At 51.4% G+C, this 20,112-nt stretch overlaps 1 protein-coding gene across 11 annotated transcripts in view; it reads left to right on the top strand.

Moving 5' to 3' along the window:
• The window catches only part of ACOT11 (acyl-CoA thioesterase 11), a 53,946-nt gene that overhangs the window by 15,099 nt on the left and 18,735 nt on the right, over nt 1–20,112 (top strand). For 6 of the 11 annotated variants that reach the window (XM_061411839.1, XM_061411838.1, XM_061411837.1 and 3 more), the window contains 5 exons: nt 10,364–10,568; nt 11,519–11,588; nt 16,540–16,600; nt 17,608–17,706; nt 18,516–18,651. In XM_061411839.1, coding sequence (XP_061267823.1) covers nt 10,364–10,568; nt 11,519–11,588; nt 16,540–16,600; nt 17,608–17,706; nt 18,516–18,651 — 571 coding nt within the window. Of the gene's footprint in view, nt 1–7,702; nt 9,320–9,859; nt 9,908–10,363; nt 10,569–11,518; nt 11,589–16,539; nt 16,601–17,607; nt 17,707–18,515; nt 18,652–20,112 lie in introns of those variants that run through there. The other 5 variants (XM_061411836.1, XM_061411832.1, XM_061411833.1 and 2 more) reach the window with 5 other exon arrangements.

Raw genomic sequence — 20,112 nt, 5'->3', positions numbered from 1 at the left:
CACTTACCCTTTTTGAGCCCCTGTTTTCCCATCTGTAAGATAGGAATAATAACAACATTTAACTATCAGGGCTGTGTGGGGATTGAGAGAGAAGGCGCAGAAAATGCCTGGCGCCCCACCTGCACATATCAAGTAATTAAACAAGGGAGTGTGATTGTTGTCAGTCTCCCCTGCATCCCTTTCCATTTTATAAGCAAGAAAGTTGGGGCCAGAGAGATTTAAAAACTTGCTCACGTGCCATCTGTTGTTCTGCGAAATGCTGCAGGAACAGTGCCCAAACAGTGTAGAGAAGCAGAACTGAGGATGTTGGCTGAGGCTAATTTGAATCCTGGCCCCACACAGCCAGTCCCTGCAGGTTCTGCCTGGTTGCCAGGCCCCTGCTACCCCTCCGTGTAGCAGCATTTCCCAAGTAACCCCTGTCTTGCTCTGTGTGGGCTGTCCTGTCCCTGTGGGCAGGCCCTACTCAGACTCAAGAAGTGCTGAAATGAAAGGAGAGCTGAGCCACTGAGGTTTACAAGGCACGTTCCAAACGCCACCTTCCATCTCCACATTTTGTTTCCCAGCAGTGATAAGCCTGCTGGAGGAAGGACAAGTCTGGTCCTGCCCAACTGCTCCATCTTCTCCAGCCTCCCTCACACGTGCACCACACCTCACAGCTAACTGGGTGCTTTAGTTTCAGGATCTCCTTTATTTATTTCTAAAAACATTTATATATTTGGCTCTATCGGGGCTTAGTTGTGGTGTGTAGTAGGCTCAGTATTTATGACATGGGGGTTTCGTTGCCCTGTGGCACGTGGGATCTTAGTTCCCCAAACTAGGATCAAATTCGTGTTCTCTGCATTGGAAAGTGGATTCTTGACCACTGGACCACCAGGGAAGCCCCTGGCATCTCCTTTAACCCTTACTAGTCTTGGATGACGATGGGGTGGGGATTGTCCTCTACTTCTCATTAATTTACCTAAGGATTGCCGGAGTTCAGGCCCTTTTGCCTTGGGCAGACAGCCCCTGAGCCTCCATTTCCCCATCCATACCAGCAGGCAGTCGTTCTCTATCTCCAAACCCTTTTCACTCTTGGTGCAGAGGCAAGGGTTGCCCTGTAGATAGAGGCAGGGGGCCTCACTTAATCCCTGCTCTGTGGTTCAGCGCTGGGCGACCTTGGATTTGGGACTTCTCTGGATCACCTGTGTACCTTGCCTGTGATAACACCTCAAATGTTTCTTATGGATCGGATGAGATAGGAATGGGTAAGCATTCAGGAAATGCCCTCCCTGCCCTCTCTGGCTCTTGGCTGACTCCTTAATGGGGCAGGAGGAATTCTCCAGATGACTCAGGTGTCAGATTTCAGACAAGCTATTTTTACCCTTGGGGGTGGAGGCAGACAGATGATGTTCCGACTGTTCTAGGATGGGGTGAGAGGTCAGCACTTCTGGTGGGGAACTTCTCTTGATTTCATGGCCTACATTCTCTCTGCCACATGGGGTGACACTGAGAATTAGAGACCCTCTGAACCAACTCATTCATTTGGTCCACAGTGAGCCAGGCTCTGTGCTGGGCCCCGTGGATACCAGAAGTAAAGAGGGCTCCTGCCGATGGATCTTTGTGTCCAGTGTCCACCAGATACTCCCACAGTTAAATGAATGTTGTCACAATGGAACACATTGCAGAGTGGAGGTTCCTGGGGCCAGGAGCCTGAGGATAGAGGGAGAGATAATGGAGCCGAGGGACCGGTAGTCATTATGGAGGTGGAGAGGAGAGGATGAGTGCTCCAGACAGGGAGTAAGCAGCGGCCTGAGGGGTATGAGGAACTGAGACGGTCAGTTGTCTGGGGGTATATGGTGTGAGCAAGACTGGGGGTGTGGCTGGAGGGCCTTGTGGGTCTTGTCAAGGAAGTCCTTTGTTGTTCAGTCACTCAGTCATGTCCACCTCTTTGTGATCCCATGGACCACAGCACACCAGGCTTCCCTGTCCTTCACCAACTCCCAGAGCTGGCTCAAACTCATGTCCATTGAGTCGGTGATGCCATCCAACCATCTCATCCTCTGTGGTCCCCTTCTCTTGCCTTCTATCTTTCGCAGCATCAGGGTCTTTTCCAATGAGTCGGCTGTTTGCATCAGGTGGCCAAAGTATTGAGTCTTGTCAAGGAGGTCCTCCCGTAAGCCAAACAATTTCATGGTTTGAAAAGAGTTCTTGGAGACTCTCTAGTTAAATGCTCCATTTGACAGATGAGGAAACTGAGGCACAGAGAGGCAAAATAACCTATCCAACGTCTCCTGAGGATGATAAATTGATGGATATAAGTTCCACTTATATTGAGTTTTATAGGAAGGCACTAAACTGGAAATGCCTCGTGAAGCTCTACCTGCAAAAGAGGTGGGCTTAGCTCACACTTTCAATTATATCCGCTACCCCACTTCCTTTCTTGTCAGATTTAGGGTCAGGGGCAGGATGAACAGGTTGAAGGCCCTCCCATCCCCCTCTGTCCTCACTGGGAGAGTACAAAAGCTGACCAGCCTGCCCTAGGCTGTGGGCTCTGGGCAGGGACGCAGGGTACTGGCCTCTTTTCTCTCCTTGGTCACTGACTGGCTGTGTGACATGGGTTGGTTTGCCTCCCCTCTCTTGAGTTTCAGATGGAAGAGTCTCTTCATCTCCAAGGCCTGTGGAGATATGAATGTGGGCTTTGGCTGGTAGGTCTGGGATTGCATTTCTTTTTTTTTTTTTTTTTGCCATACCACACAGTTTACAGGATCTGTTTCCCCCACCAGGGATTGAACCCAAGTAACAGCAGTGAAAGCCTAGAATCCTAACACTAGGCCACCAGGGAACTGCCCTGGAATTGTAAAATAAAATTTTTATTTTATTTGGTTTTTTTGCTGTACAGCAAGCATGCAGGATCTTAATTCCCTCACCAGGGATGAAACCTGCGCCCCCTGCAGTGAAAGCATGGAGTCTTAACCACTGGATCCCCAGGGAAGGTCCATCTTCTGGGATTGTCTTAAATTCTGTCTGTCATGTCTCAGGTGCTCAGAAGCAATACACTGGCTCTCACAGCCTTGGTTTGTTCATAGTAAAATGGGTAGAATAACAGTGTGTTGTAGGATATATATGAGAATTACTGAGAGAAGACGTGTGAAAGCTCCTAGCCTACAACTTGGTACATAGTAGATGTTCAATAAATGCTAACCAAATGAATGGCATCTAGGAGGTTCTTAGTAAGAAATAATGGTTTAATTCTCTACCTTCCTCACCCCCAAATCTTGAAAAATGTCAAGTGTCAATACACCCTGTAGCTAGAAGTAAAATGAGGATGTGCGTACAGGGCACTGGAGACCATTATTTATCTTCTAGAATGAAGGTGTCATCTGATGACATATGGCCATCAGCAGCCTATGGAACACCGATGTCCTCCCAGCCCTCATGCTGGCTTCACACACAAGTGCACCCACTTTTCATCTCAGAGTTTGGTACCCACTACTACCCTTTTTACCCTTGTCTACTGGGAATCTCAAGGCCAAATGAAATTCTTTATGGCAGCATCTTTGTGCAACTGGTTTCCTCGCGTGGCTTCCTTAGTGGGTCAGAGCGTAAAGAATCTGCCTGCAACCCAGGCGGAAGACCTGGGTTCAATCCCTGGGTCAGGAAGATCCCCTGGAGAAGGAAATGGCTACCCACTCCAGTATGCTTGCCTGGAGAATCCCATGGACAGAGGAGCCTGGCACTCTGCAGTCCACGGGGTCGCAAAGAGTCGAACACAACTGAAGTGACTTAGCACAGCACGTGCATTCCCGATGTAATCGCTCCTCCCGTATTTGGCTCTTAGCTCTGTTTGCATTTTGGGTCTCTGTGCATACTCAGGGTGTGTGCGTGTGCAGGCTGCCTCAGAGCCCTCTGGGGGAAGAAGACAGGGAATGGGATTGAAGGGTGTTTAGGAGGTTGACAGATGCTTCTGTGTTGCTGGTGGGAAGACTGCTGGGAGGCGACTGGTGGCTCTGAGAGCCTGGAGCCACCTTTGTGGGGACAGGGAAACAACTTGGGCAGCTCCCTCACACTCTGGGAGGGCCTGGCTCTCTGGGGGCCTGGCTGGTAGTGGGCCAAGGTGCTTCTCCCCAACCCCCAACCCCCCGGCCCGCCTTCCAGTCCCCGGCCCTTGGAGAGAAGCCTGGGAGGGAGAGTGGGAGGAGCAGGGCCATGTAGGGTCTCCTGCCCTGCAGCTGAATCCCTGCTTCTCTATCACTGGTTCTTTGAATTCTCACAGAACCTCTCAAACTGGCTACCAGTCTTGCCTCCTCACGGGGTTGCCACGAGGTTCTGGTGAACTCATGCGTGAGAAAGTACCGTGTAAACAGTCTGGTTTGAACTCTGTTTAGGAGTCTCCCAGCTATATTTTGGTAGGAAGCCCAAACTCAGCTTTATAATGCTAACCTCAGTGCTCAGTAAATGTTAGCCACGTGGCAGGTGCGTACTAGGAGCTGTGAACACTTGATCTTTAATTTCATCCCCATGATGACCCTGGATGTAGGTATTATGATCCCATTTCTTGCAGTTATGGAAGCGGAGGCCCACAGAGGTAGGCTGAGCAGCCTGCCTGAAGTCACATGAGTTAGTTGACTTGAGTCCAGGCCAGGCTGATCTCCAGGGGCTGTGCACAGCCCTGTGGCATGGTGAGTGAGCTGAGAGGTTACCCAGGCCAGCTTCTCCCCTCCAGGGCTGGTGGGCCTCCTCTGTTCCAGGCCTGCTCTTTGAGGTGGTTCTTTGGTTTATTTATATTTTTGCTGGGCTGGGTCTTCTTTGCGGCACATGGGCTTTTTCTCTAGTTGTGGTGCGTGTGAGCTGCTCTTGTGGAGCACGGGCTCCTAGTTGTGACATGTGGGGGTTAGTGACATGGGAAACCTTAGTTCCTTGACCAGGGATTGAACCTATGTCCCCTGCATTGGGAATGCAGAGTCTTAACCACTGGATTGGCAGGGAAGTCCCTGAGATGTTCTCTCTGCTGGCTGGTCTCCACATTTTCCTGCTGATCCCTGTAGGGCACACCCTTCTCCAGGGGTCTTCTTTGGTTTCTGGGGACTCTTTGCCCCACACCCCATCCCCGCCTCTGTCTCCACCCACACAGGTGCCTAGTACTTTCCCACCTGTTGCCCTTTGCCCCAGCCACTCCGTCGCCAGAGCCCTGCTGCTCCTGCTTTTGTTTTCTGCTCTTCTCTAGTCCTTCCTGTACCTCAGACTGTCCTCTTCCTCAAGTCTCAGCTCCAAGCCTGCCCTTGCCACCACTCTTTTCCTCCCCTGTAGGCATTAATTTGGCACCTGCTCTGTGCCAGGCCTACATCCATCCCTGCCCTGCGGGAATGCCTGTCTGCTGGGGCAGGTGGCTGTGAAAGCAGTGGCTGCCTCTGTCAGTGTTGTGATGGAGATAGTGAGGCTGCGGGGTCCGGGGAGGCCCTGACTCTCCCTGGGGAGGAGGCAGGCATGGGGAAGGGGCGCTGAAGAGGGGGTAGGAGGAAGGACTCACTTGGCAGGTAGAACAGATGGAGGGGTCCTAGGCAGCGGTAGTGAGAGTGTGCTCTGAGAAACCAGGTGTGCTCTGGAGCTGGGAGAGCAGCTGTGGGGGCAGTGGCAGGGGCTACAGAGTGGGGCCTTGACCCTAAGAGCCATGGCGAGCCACTGAGAAATCTTGAGCAGGAGAGGTGCCTTCTCAGGCTTGCCCTTGAGAAAAGTCTGTGTGGCCCTACGGGTCAGAACAAGGTCCCAGTTGTGCGGACTGGGTCTAGCTTCCCCGGAAGGCAGGATGCAATAGGTTGTGGTTGTTAAGTTGGTGGATTTGGGTTTTGGAAAGAGCCCTTCAGTGTTGTGTAGAGGCCTGGAAGGAGGTGGAGAGACTGGAGGCCTGTGAACTGGCTGTGGAGGCAACCCAGTGAGTGAGCAGTGCAGGGGCCTGAGCGCATCAGAGTGTGGGGGCTGAGGGGTGGGGGGCAGACCAAGAGTTCAAGGAGGTTGGATCCTTGGAGCTTGGCTACTTGGGGGACAGAAGAAGTCCAGGTTAAATCTGTTGTGTGGGCCGGTTGTCCAGTTGCCCAGAAGGAGCCCTGTGGCCTAAGAGGCTTTCCCCTTTACTTTAGCCTTTCCCCCAGTGTCCCCAGCCATGAAAAGGTTGGACAAGGTGGCTTTTCTTGCTCAGACCCAGCTGTTCTGTCACATGACTCTGGCTGAGGAGAAGGGACACAGAGCCCACAGTGTAGCGGGCTGAGGCCTCGTCTGGGCTTACTCAATCTGGCCAGGACTGTTGCGGCTGGGCGCCAGTGCCTGGCATGGCTGCTGTCTGAGAGTGCACGTCTTTGCCCCTTAGATGCCCTCCCCAGCTTCATGCAGGCTCTGTCCTCCCTGTCAGCTGTCCTGGCTCAGCCTTCCTGGCTGCCCCAGGCCCTGATTCTGTCCAGGGCTTCTGCTTTCCCCGTGACTGGCCCTGAGAGGAGTGGCTGGGCCCTGGGGCCTCATTGGCCAAACCCTGCTGGGCCCCCACACGCCCCATCCTCCCTGGCTGGCTGCCTGCCCACCAGGGGTTGGGAGGCTGCCTGGCCTGGCCTGCCGTGTTGTGGCAGACTGCCTTGGAGCCCCAGGAAACAGTTGGAGTCTGGAGGCTGTGCTGCCTTTCCCCTTGGCCCATGCTCCAGGGGCTCAGCGCTCCTGCCTCTGAGGGAGGTGGGGCCACAGCACAGTGGGGCTTGTTCCTCTGCCAGCCCCAGGGTGGGAGCTCCGTCCTTCTCAGAGCACAGTATTTCCTGCCTGACAAGTGACAGAGCTCCTTAGCTTCCTTGTTAGAAAGCTCAGCTGGCCATGCCAGAGCCCTGCAAGATTAGACGCCAGAATCCTGGAACCAGGGCTGAGATACCTTGGAGACTGGCAGTCTCCCCTGGGCTGAAGGAGAAGGGGCTCAGAGGAGAGGGGACTTGCTTAGGATCACATAGCGCTCTGGGCCAGGGCTAGGATATGAACTCAAGTCTGCCTCTAGACATCCCTTTATACATCTTTGATGTGGTCCTACTGGGTTCCAGGTACTTCTAAGCATGAGAACTAGAGTAGGAGCTTCTCAAAGGACTGGCCCAGTTTTTCTTATAAGCTCAGTGTTTGAGAGGGTCCAGTACAGAGAGAGGGGCTTCTCTGGCAGTTCAGCTGGTAAAGAATCCGCCTGCAATGCAGGAGACTTTCCGGTTTGATTCCTGGGTTGGGAAGATCCCCTGGAGAAGGGAAAGGCTACCCACTCCAGTATTCTGGTCTCAAGAATTCAGAGGTGGAGGCCTGCAGTCTCTCCACCTCCTTCCAGGCCTCTACACAACACTGAAGGGCTCTTTCCAAAACCCAAATCCACCAACTTAACATGTAGTCCATGGGGTTGCAAAGAGTCAGACGCTACTGAGCAACTTTCACTTTAATACAGAGGAATTGCTTGGAGAATGAATGAGTGAGTGAATGAATGAACAGAATGACAAGGCAAAGATCCTGCCTCCAGGCATGTAGACGACAATGGATGGGACTTCTGTTTCACAAAACAGGAAATAGGAGGCTGGTAGGAGTGGGGATGACAGAGGATGAGATGGTTGGATAGCATCACCAACTCAGGGGACATGAGTTTGAGTAAGCTCCGGGAGTTGGTGATGGACAGGGAAGCCTGGCGTGCTGCAGTCCATGGGGTCGTAAAGAATTGTACACGACTGAGCGACTGAACTCAACTGACGAGTGGGGATTGGCTAGGTGGGAAGCAGAGAGGATTAGAACTCAGGTGTCCTGACTGCTGGTCTACGACTTTTTTGCCATCCTCACTTTCCTCGTCTGTAAAATGGGGTAAATGGTCTTTACCCTCTGCCTGCCTTGTGACGATTCAGTGAGGCAGTGGGTGAGAACAGGCTTGAACAGCAGGGACGTTGTGTTGGGGTGGGGGGCGTCTTCCCTGTGTGCACATCTGGAGCTGCCCAGAAACTCCACATACTCTGCTTTTCTTCTTCCCCCTTACTCTCTGCATCTTGCTTCCACCTTGCTTTTCTCTAGGACTTCTTTCTGGAATGCTTGTCCCAGAACTAGCTGTGGGAGGGGCTTGGGAAGAGTGTGGGTAAACACAGTCTGCCTGCCTCCTCCCTCTACTGTCTCCCACACCTAGAGTCAGCCACCCACATCCACATCCAGGCAGCCCCCAGCACATACCAGGCTGGAAATGCCTTGGCAATGGTTACCATGGTGACGGCTCCTGCTGCTTGGATCGCAGTGGTTTGGAAGCTGCTTGCAACAGCCTGGCAGCCTGGTGCCCGCAGGTCCCCACCCAGGCTGCGAGCTCCTGGGGCAGCTGCCCTCTTCTCTCTCATTTTGGTCCCCAGCATTGCACTTGGTATTTAGGGGCGCTTGGCAAGGAGCTGCCTCTCCAAGGAACCCACAAGTTGTTCTGGGTCAGACTAGCTTGGTTCAGATCCCAGGGCTACCTCTTAGGGGTCAGTGACCTTAAGCAAGTCAACTTGGTGTGTTTTGAATTTATTGAATTAGCTATGGAATCCTTGTGAGGGGAGCTATCCAAAGAGTATAACCCCCCAGAATGAGGCCCATCCTTTCCCTGAGCCATCACTGCCCCCATCCTGTAGCAGTAGCAGGGTCAACATAGGTCATAGCACTTTTTGCTGCTGAATCCACATCCAGGGCCCTGGATTCCTCATCTTGGGCCCCTGGAAGCCCTGCAGGCAGTGTAGTGTGGTGATTAGGACCTCAGTCGAAGTGGCTAGACCTCTGGAGTCACAGCTGGGCTTGGCACTTACTTGAGCTTCAGTTTTCTAATCTTTAAAATGAATATAATAATGTACCTCTTTCAGAGGTTTGTTGTATGGATAAAATTTGAATTAGGACTTGTAAAGTGCTTAGAAGAGTATCTGATACTTTATAAGCACTTTATAAGTGTTAGCAGGGACTTATCACCACAAGTGGCAATGGCCATGAAAATTGGAGGGCTTACCATTTGGCGCTAGTGGTAAAGAACCCTCTTGCCAAAGCAGGAGATGTAAGAGTTGCAGGTTTGATTCCTGGGTTGGGAATATCCCCTGGAGGAGGGCATGGCAATCCACTCCAGTATTCTTGCCTGGAGAATCCCATGGACAGAGGAGCCTGGGGGTCTACCGTCCACAGGATCGTAAGGAGTCGGATATGACTGAAGCGACTTAGCACCCACACATACATGAAAACTGGAACCCATGTGCCTATCCCTACTTGTCATTTTTCTCACACAGGCAGGTGTCCCCAGCTCTGTTCACAGTGTGATGAGGGAAAGCTGGCCAGAGAGACAGGATGGCAGGTCAGCTCCCCTTCCTCATCCCACCCCCTTCAGGGGACTGCCAGGCACGCCTACCTCTGTTGCCTGGCAAATGAGACTCCTAAGCTGGACCCTGGGCAGAGACTCCTCTTATTCATGAGTTCTAGGATTTTCTCTGCTGGTTCTCCAGCTGGCAGCTGTTCCAGCCCTGGTCTGGATCAGACAGCTGGTCAGTGACTGGCTGGAGCCTTCCCTGTCAGTAGAGCCAAGTGCTGACAACGGAGGAGCATCAGCCGAGGTGCTGCTTCCGATGTCATCTGAAACATGAAGAGCCCCAGGAAAGGGTCCTTATGGGATGAGATAGGAGCAGATCCCTGGGCTTGACTATTGTAGGGCTCACTGTGCTGTGTTGTGCTTAGTTGCTCAGTTGTGTCAGACCCTTTGTGACCCCATGGACTGTAGCCGCCAGGCTCCTCTGTCCTTGGGGATTCTCCAGGCAAGAATACTGTAGTGGGTTGCCATGCCCTCCCTCCAGGGGATGTTTTCAACCCAGGGATTGAACCCAGGTCTCCCATATTGCAGGCGGATTCTTTACCATCTGGGCCACCAGGGAAGCCCAAGAATACTGAAGTGAGTAGCCTATCCCTTCTCCAGGGGATCTTCCCAACCCAAGAATCGAACTGGGGTCTCCTGTATTGCAGGCGGATTTTTTACCAGCTGAGCTACCAGAGAAGCCCGTAGGGCTTACTAGGCCTCCCTGAATAGAGACAGGAAATCTTACCAGAACGAAGGTGAATCTGAGGCAAAACTTGAAAAAGCTGGTCTACAGATGAATTAATACTCTGCTCCATCCCTTTCTCCCCACCCCCTCCCTCAGGTCCAAGGATATGTTAACATGGAATTTGTGGCCAAAAGGAAGCTGGGCATAGTAGGGGCATCCAGAGAGCCCCTGGGGTCTGAGACCCTGGGCTGGAGGGTGCTGGCCACTCTTGGAGTTGGGTTTTCTTGGCACGTGGTCTTGGGGATCTCAGGGGCTGGCAGACCTGGAGACTCTGCTGTGAGCTGACCATCCCACCTGCTCCCCAGGGCCTGGCCTCCGTGTTCTCCAACCGCACGTCCCGGAAGTCGGCCTCACGCACTGACAGCGACAACATGGCAGATGGCGAGGGCTACCGGAACCCCACGGAGGTGCAGATGAGCCAGCTGGTGCTGCCCTGCCATACCAACCAGCGTGGCGAGCTGAGCGTCGGGCAGCTGCTCAAGTGGATCGACGCCACCGCCTGCCTGTCCGGTGAGGCCGAACCCGGCATGGCTGCCCTCCCAGCCTTGGCCACACACACCAGGGGAGAGGCCGTTCCTGAGCGCCGCCCTCTTCTCTCATCCCCACCTTCACTCAGGCAGCTCCACCTGCCTGTGATGCCCTCTTCAAGTTTCACATGCTCAGCTCGGGCCCACCCTCTTGCCTGCAAACCCCCAGGGCTCTGAGTGCTGGTCCTGGACTCTAGGGTCCCTGCTCTGATGCAGCGTAGCATTAGACGTGGTTGCTCTGAGGCTGGCAGTAGCAAAACCCATGGCATTGGGCAGAGTTGAATGGAGGTTGGATGGAGCTCATTTTGTTGCCTTTGATGCCCCAGTATTCTCCAGCCCACAGGGAGTTCACAGGCAGATGGTAGCAGGGGAGCAGACAGGAGACCTAACTGTCCCCCTGCACTGTCTGATAGGGGCTGGGAAAGGGAGGCGGAACTGGGGCTCTAGGAGAACAGACCTGAGACGACCCTGACCCATCCCTGGAAGTAGAGAAGGAATTCTAGAAGGACTCAGGCCTGGGAGCAGAGTCCTCAGGATGAGAGTGACTCAGGCAAGGAGACAAAGGTGGGTGAGGTTGCCTGGGCACTCGAGGAAGTCAGAAAGTGGAATAAACATGGCGTGATCATTCATTCAGCGGCTGCTTATTGAATACTGCATGCCAGGCACTGCTCCAGGACTGGGCACAGCAGTGAAAAATATGGGCGAAATTCCTTGCCCTCGAGTGACTTGCGGTCTAGCAGAAGGGAGAGGCACTAGACAGACAAAACCCAGATAAATAAGACAGGGTCAGAGTGTCGTAATCATGGTGAGGAAAGTAAAGAATGGTGGGGGTGTGAGCGAGGAGGCAGGCCTTAGCTAGGAGGGTCTGATATTGATCAGAGGCCTGTGCCATGGGGAGGCTGCTAACGGATGGCTTTCTTCTCCTGATGCCAGCGGAGAGGCATGCAGGGTGCCCCTGTGTCACAGCCTCCATGGATGACATCTATTTTGAGCACACCATTAGGTAAGTGGCCTCCTGCCTCTCTTTCTGGTCTCCCCATCACGATCCCAGAGCCTTTCCCCCATCTCCTGCCTTATCAGCCTTGTGCTGCCTGGCACCTGCCTCAGCTGGGGGCCTTTGCAGATGGACAGGGGGCAGCCTTTCCGGAGCCATGACCCATCTGCAAGGTCTCTGGGACAGCAGTGAGCTAGGAGCTGCCCCTGTGGCCAGGTGCTGTGGGGTGGACTCCCTCAGCCAGCTTTGGAGTTGGATGTTGCTCAAGCTGCAGCATGGGGTGCTGTGTGACTTTGGGGAAGTCAGTCTCTTTCTCTGGTCCTCAATTTTCTTATCTTCAAAATGGAAGTTGTTGTTCAGTCACTAAGTCGTGTCCAACTCTTTGCAACCCCATGGACTGCAGCACGCCAGGCTTCTCTGTCCTTCACTATCTCCCGGAGTTTGCTCAAACTCACATCCATTGAGTCGGTGATGCCATCCAAACGTCTCATCCTCTGTCACCCCCTTTTCCTCCTGCCCTCAAGCTTTCCCAGCATCAAGGTCTTTTCCAATGAGTCAGCTCTTCAAATCTGGTGGCCAAATTATTGGAGTTTCAGCTTCAGCATCAATCTTTCCAATGAATATTCAGGGTTGCTGGTTAGACTTAATCAGGGAATGCCTTTTGGGGCTTGGCTCTTCTCTGTGGGTCATTGGTTATCAGACTGTTGGGAGGTCCCTAGACAAGGTGCCTTGGCAGAGCCTGAGCCAGAAGTTTGGACCATTCAGCCTCTGCTCACATACCTCCAGGAATGGGGAGCTCATTACCTACTAGTTTTGTTTGTTAGATGTCTGTACTGGTTAGAAAGGTTTTCATTACACTATACTGAGCTTGGTCTTCACACGGTTTTGCTAGGACCCAAGGAGCATGCCAAGCCCTCAGCCCAGGGCAAGCTGCAGGGGCTGCATGCAGTGCTCTGGCCTCCAGGCCTGCTTCTGAACTATCAGTGCCTGGGACATCGAGTGCCAAGGACTTATCCAGGACTTCCTGGTGCCCCATGAGTCGTGGTTAGGAAGAAGTTTGGGCAGTCCCTGTCCTTACTTATTCAGTCATTCATCACTACCTGTGCCTTTTTTTGGACCAGGGCCCATGCAGGGTTTGGAGTCCACAAAGTCAGCTGGAACATAGTCTCTGTGCCCCAGGAGCTCCCAGTCTGCAGGGAGGCAGATATAGAAACATAATTTCAATTCAAAGGGGTAAATTCCAGGCAAATAATGATCTTTGACATATGGGTGCTTTGTAGTACTCATCTTTGAATATCTTATTTTAGAATAGTTTTTGATTTACAAAAACACTGTAGATGGCACAGAGTTTCTATAACATCTTACATTCATACGGTACCTTTGTCACAGTTAATGAACCCATGTGCTGTGCATAGTTGCTCTGTCGTGTCCAACTCTATGTGACCCCATGGGCTACAGTCCGCCAGGCTCCTCTCCATGGGGATTCTCCAGGCAAGAATACTGGAGTGGGTTGCCATGCCAACCTCTGAGGGCTCTTCCCAACCCAGGGATCAAACCCAGGTCTCCTGCATTGCAAGCAGATTCTTTACCAGCTGAACTACCAGGGAAGCCCTAATGAACCCATACTGATGAGTTATTTGTAAGCCTTTTTAAAAACATGTAAACAATTTTTTACATGGAGTGTGGTTGATTTACAATATTCTGTTAGTTTCAGGCGTACAGGGTTGTAAAGCAGTTATATTCCAGTTTAAAAAAAATGGGGGGAGAAGGCGCTACTGTATAACACAAGGAACTATATTCAAAATTTTATAATAACTGTAGTGTCTTTTTACTATTGATAATTAACTTACTAAGTCCTCAGAACAACACTGTGAGACCCTGGTTATTAGTATCCTCCTTTTACAGGTGAGGAAACTGAGGCACAGAGAAGAAAAGTAACTTACTTAAGGGCTTATAGCTGGTGGAGACCTCAGGATATACTACAAGCAAGGCAGTCTGGCCCCGGAGAGCTTGCTCTTAACTAGTAGGCTCTGCGTGCAGGCATGGTCAGTTGTTTTGGTTGTGTCCAACTCTTTGTGACCCTAAGGACTATTGCCCACCTGGCTCCTCTGTCCATGGAATTTTCCAGGCAAGAATACTGGAGTGGTTGCCATGCCCTTCTCCAGGGATCTTCCCGACTCAGGGATCAAACCTGTGTCTCCTGTGCCTTCTGCATTGCAGGTGGATTCTTCTTCCACTGGGGCACCTGGGAATCCCAACCAATGGGCTACGTTGCCTCTGTTTTTGAGGGTGGGTATAGAGGCACTGTGTGGTGCTGGAGGAGACTCTTGAGAGTCCCTTGGACAGCAAAGAGATCCAACCAGTCCATCCTAAAGGAGATCAGTCCTGAATATTCACTGGAAGGACTGACGCTGAAGCTGAAATTCCAATACTTTGGACACCTGATGTGAAGAACTGACTCATTTGAAAAGACCCTGATGCTGGGAAAGATTGAAGGCGGGAGGAGCAGGGAACAACAGAGGATGAGATGGTTGGATGGCATCACCAACTCAATGGACATGAGTTTGGGTGAACTCCAGGAGTTGGTGATGGACAGGAAGGCCTAACATGCTGTGGTCCATGGGGTTGCGAAAAGTTGGACACGACTGAGTAACTGAACTGATAGAGGCACTGGAAAAGGAAGTGACAACCCACTCTAGTATTCTTGCCTGGAGAATCCCCAAGGACAGAGGGGCCCGGCGGGTTATAGTCCATAGGGTTGCAAAGAGCTGGACATGACTGAAAGCATGCGTGCATAGTGGCACAGGGGCTTCCCTGGTAGCTCAGCCGGTAAAGAATCTGCCTGCAGTGCAGGAGGCCCTGGTTCGATTCCTGGGTCGGGAAGTTCCCCTGAAGAAGGGATAGGCTACCCACTCCAGTATTTTTACCTGGAGAATTCCATGGATAAGGAGCTTGGTGGGCTACAGTTCATGGGGTCACAAAGAGTTGGACACGACTGAGTGACTGAGCACAGCTCATAGGGCCACAGAGGGTAGTCACGGGTGGCTTCCTGGAGGAGGTATTTGAGCTGGCTCCAGTTCTGCATGCTGTGAGAATTTGTAGGCCAGTGGAGCTGTGTCTGGGTCAACTCTGAGTCTCTGCTGCCAAAACGGGATCTGACACCTGAGGAGCAATGATAGAGAAGGCTGGGGTGGGGCATGTAGTGATGGATGGGCCTGCCATAGGACCCAGGAGAGTGGAGGTGAGTCTGGGCAGAGGAGGGTGTGGGTGTGAGGGTAAGCTGGAGAGGGGCCTGGAGCATGGTTGGTGACCTGGAAAGTCCTGGCCATACCTGGGGAAAGCTGGGAAAGGTTTTTTTGTTTGCTTGTTTTTGCTTTAGCCATTTAAAAATGCCTCACAATGCATCTCTAAGGAATAAGAACTTTTAAAAAACATAACTTAAATACCACTACTACCGCTAAACAAATGAACAGTTTCTCACCACCATCAAATATCCAGTCAGCGTTCAGCTGCCCACAGTGTCTCTTGAATTTATTTTGTTTTGCTTTATAGTTTTTTGCTTTATTTTGTTCAAGTCATGATGCAAATAAGGTTGCATTTGGTTACTTCGTCTCTTGTCTTTTGTTTTTCCTTTGGCCATGCTTCGTGGCTCATGGGATCCTAGTTCCCTGACCAGGGATGGAACCTGGTCCCCAGCAGTGAAAGCACTGAGTCCTAACTACTGGACTGCCAGGGAATTCCCTCAAGTCTTTTTTTTAACCTGTAGGCCCTACATCTCCCCCATCACCCTCTCCCTGCACCCTCTCCTTCCTCCTCCCACTCCCTGTCTCTCTCTGTTTTTCCTTGAAGTTTGTTTGTTGAAGAACCTTGGTCATTTGCTCTCTAGGGTTCTCCATCATCTGGGTTTTACTATTAGTATCACTGTGGTGTCATTTAACATGTTTCTCTGTCTGCCAAGAGTATTGGTCCTGGGGAAGGGCTCTATTACAACTGGCTGAAAAGGTCAGATTTGTCTATAGGCGCTGCCTCTGGAGGGGTTTTGGGAAACTAGGGGCTTGAAGGGGCCCCCAAGGAGGCTGGGCAGTGACCCTGGGGATAGAGCCAATTTTGACCTGAGCTGTGAGATGGAAGACAGGAAGGAAGAGAAGCTTGGGAGTCCAAATGGGTGACTGCTTGGCTTTAGGGGAGGCTAGAGAGGAAGAGGAGAGGGGAGGAGGAGGAAGGGGAAGGGTCTATTTTAGTACTGCCAAAAATAGATTTTCTTTTTATTGGTGGGTCAGGGAAGTTCATTTTCTAATATTTTATCATGAAAACTTTCAAAATTATAGAAAAGTTGAATAGCGGTGTGATCATTACCACTGAGAGTCAATAATTAACACTTTGCTAAATTTGCTTTATCTGTATGTAGCTAAATACAGGTATACCTTATTTTACTGCACTTTGCAGATCTTGCATTTTTTACAACTTGAAGTTTTGTAGCAACCCTGCATTGAGCAAATCTATTGACCTCACTTTTCCAACAACATTGGCTCATATGGTGTCTCTGTCACACTTTAGTAATTCTTGCAATATTTTAAACTTTTTCATTATTATTATATTATTTATGGAGATCTGTATTAGGAGGGTAAATTTTGGCGGGCTACAAGAAGGTGGGATGTGGGGGAGCTTTCCTTAGGAGGGACTGTTGAGAGCAAAGAGAATCTTGAGCGTTCATTGGACTAGGGGGAGCAGGGGGAAGCGCGAGATGAATGACATCATGCCACTTCTCTTGCCTCAGCTTCCCCACCTGTAAAATGGGTCTTGCCAACTTGCTTTGGTAGCATCATAGATGTGAATATGCTCTGTATGCTGTAACAGTTTTTGGCTAGTTCCCCTCAGCAGAGGCCCCACAAGTATCTGAGGCCCCTTTTCTCTCTTTTTGTCCCTCTGGATGGCTCATCTCTTGCTTTTCCCTCTGCAGTGTTGGACAAGTTGTGAATATCAAGGCCAAGGTGAACCGGGCCTTCAACTCTAGCATGGAGGTGAGCCACTGGGTGGGTGGTTTCCACTTTCTCTTTGTTCTCAGCCCCCAGCCTGAGTGCACACGTGCTCATACTCACAGCACCTTGGCTGAGGATACAGAGTTCTGAAATAGCTGGCAAGTTTGGGAGGATCTAGGGATCTAATTGTCTAATGGCCGTAACACAGAAGGGGAAACTGAGGCCAGGGAGGGGAAGGGACGTGCCTCAGGTCTCCGAGCGATGTGGATTCCACTGTGGGCCTTGACTTCCAGCTTCCTGGGTCTTCATACCTAGTGTCAGATACTCTGTTCAGCAGCCAGGTGAATGCAGGGAGGACAGCCACTGTGCTTAGCCCTGACATCAGCCACTGTGCTTAGCCCTGACGTCAGTGGGCTGAAGCAGTGAGAGCGGTAGACTTTGGTCCATTAGCTTACCTCCCACAGCCTCTGTCTTCACATCTGTAAAATGGGAACATGATTCCTATGCTGCAGGATTGTGGAAGATTTAATGAGAGAACTCTTTGGTGATGCAGGGTGGAGGGCCTCTACTTCCCACTTATGGACGTCAGGCCCAGGCAACTTTACCCAGCTGGGCCAGTGGTTACTGAGGCACACTGAGGCTTGGATAGCAGAATCTTGACTGTAGCTCTGGACACCCCATAAGGGCCCAAGGTCCCCCTATGGACCCCCAAGCTGTCTGTCCTTCCAATTTAGCCAACACTTAAATTAACTTACTTCAAGCCCTTTCATAACAGTCTCATTTTGATCCTCTCAATAACCCTGTGAGGGTAGGTACAATCATTCCCATTTTACAGATGAGGAAACTGAGGTCCAGAGAAAGGAATTTACATGCCCAAGGTTCCCCAGGGAGCCAGGGCCAGAATCAGAACCCATCCCACGTCTCTAGCCCCCTGCACTTGGTAGGTGATACAGGAGTACCAGAAGCCAGGCCTGGTGATGCTTCCCATCTCAAGCTGTAGGATTCTAGTTCCTCCCTCCTCACTTGTCCACCTTGCTCTTCCTTTCCAGGTGGGCATCCAGGTGGTCTCCGAGGACCTGTGCTCTGAGAAGCAGTGGTGTGTGTGCAAGGCCTTAGCCACCTTCGTGGCCCACAGGGAGCTCTCCAAGGTGGGTGAAGGTAGCATGCACAGGCACTCTATGCTGCCAGGCACCTGGGTGCCTTTCTAGGGCAGTGATTCTGGGGGTTGGTAGAGTGGTAGAGATGAGGGTGCAGCAGGGAATCCATGGCTTCCAGAAGGCCCAGCCCCCACTGTGGGTGAACCCAAGTGCCTTCCTGCTCTGCTTTTCCCCTTCTCTCCCCGTGCACCTCACTGCAGGATTCTCCAGGTCTTTCCATTGCCTTCCATGTCCTGCCTTGACATTCTTCATCCACGGTTCCTTTGCCCAAGAATGGGCTCAGGGGACACTGGAGGATGAACATGATGTATCAGTCAACATGGAGATGGAAGATGGGGACAAAGAGGGGACAAGACTTGTAACCATCCAGGAGCCCCAGGTGCAAGATGATTACTAGGGGGACAGTTGTTGTTGTTCAGTCACTAAGTCGTGTCCAGCTCTTTGTGACCCCATGGACCATAGCACGCCAGGCTCTCCATCCTTCACTGTCTCCCGGAATTTGCTCAGATTCATGTCCATCGAGTCGGTGATGCCATCCAACCATCTCATCCTCTGTCGTCCCCTTCTCCTCCTGCCCTCAACCTTTCCCAGCATCAGGATCTTTTCCAAAAAGTCGGCTCTTTGCATCAGGTGGCCAAAGTATCGGAGCTTCAGCTTCAGCATCAGTACTTCCAATGAATGTTCAGTGTTGATTTCCTCTAGGATTGACTGGTTTGATCTCCTTGCAATCCTAGGGGGCCAGGCCCTCATGCTATTTCAGGGAATTTGTCCTGAAAACCCCCACTCCACCCCCGCCACAGGTGAAGCTGAAGCCAACCGTGCCGCGGACCGAAGAGGAAAAGACGGAGCACAGTGTGGCGGCCGAGCGCCGGCGCATGCGACTGGTCTACGCAGACACCATTAAGGACCTCCTCGCCAACTGCGTCATTCAGGATGGTGAGCGTCATGGGTAGGGAGGGCAGCTCGTGTCCTACATGCTCCCCTCTGTCTGGGGCTCCTACTGGGCGAGAAAGGAAGGAAGTCTCCCTGGGATATCCACCCAGTGATGGCCTCAGGCCTGAATAACACTCTTGCCTCAAGGTCCCTTAGTGGGGAAAAGGGAGCATTTGGACCTCTCGCCCAGCTCCCAGGAGCCGTGAAGATGAAGCTGGGACACATAGAAAACAGTTTGTCATCCACTAAATGCATTTGGGTCTCTAGGAGTCAAGGTATTTGGGAAGGTAGTACTGAGCTTGGCCTTGAGGACCCTCAGTTCAGTCGCTCAGTCGTGTCCGACTCTTTGCCACCCCATGAATTGCAGCACGCCAGGCCTCCCTGTCCATCACCAGCTCCTGGAATTCACCCAGACTCATGTCCATCAAGTCGGTGATGCCATCCAGCCGTCTCATCCTCTGTCGTCCCCTTCTCCTCCTGCCCCCAATCCCTCCCAGCATCAGAGTCTTTTCCAATGAGTCAACTCTTCGCATGAGCTGGCCAAAGTATTAGAGTTTCAGCTTCAGCATCATTCCTTCCAAAGAAATCCCAGGGCTGATCTCCTTCAGAATGGACTGGTTGGATCTCCTTGCAGTCCAAGGGACTCTCAAGAGTCTTCTCCAACACCACACTTCAGAAGCAGCAATTCTTCGGTGCTCAGCCTTCTTCACAGTCCAACTCTCACATCCATACATGACCACAGGAAAAACCATAGCCTTGACTAGACGAACCTTTGTTGGCAGAGTCATGTCTCTGCTTTTGAATATGCTATCTAGGTTGGTCATAACTTTCCTTCCAAGGAATAAGCATCTTTTAATTTCATGGCTGCAATCACCATCTGCAGTGATTTTGGAGCCCCCAAAAATAAAGTCTGACACTGTTTCCACTGTTTCCCCATCTATTTCCCATGAAGTGATGGGACCAGATGCCATGATCTTCGTTTTCTGAATGTTGAGCTTTAAGCCAACTTTTTCACTCTCCTCTTTCACCTTCATCAAGAGGCTTTTTAGTTCCTTTTCACTTTCTGCCATAAGGGTGGTGTCATCTGCATATCTGAGGTTATTGATAGTCCTCCCGGCAATCTTGATTCCAGCTTATGCTTCCTCCAGCCCAGAGTTTCTCATGATGTACTCTGCATATAAGTTAAATAAGCAGGGTAACAATATACAGCCTTGACATACTCCTTTTCCTATTTGGAACCAGTCTGTTGTTCCATGTCCAGTTCTAACTGTTGCTTCCTGACCTGCTTACAGATTTCTCAAGAGGCAGGTTAGGTGGTCTGGTATTCCCATCTCTTTCAGAATTTTCCACAGTTTATTGCGATCCACACAGTCAAAGGCTTTGGCATAGTCAAGAAAGCAGAAATAGATGTTTTTCTGGAACTCTCTTGCTTTTTCCATGACCCAGTGGATGTTGGCAATTTCA

This window comes from Bos javanicus, chromosome 3, assembly GCF_032452875.1.
Source record: "Bos javanicus breed banteng chromosome 3, ARS-OSU_banteng_1.0, whole genome shotgun sequence".
Classification (NCBI taxonomy): Eukaryota; Metazoa; Chordata; class Mammalia; order Artiodactyla; family Bovidae; genus Bos; species Bos javanicus.
The sequence above is the reverse complement of the archived record's forward strand: the minus strand, read 5'-3'. Positions and strand labels throughout refer to the sequence as shown.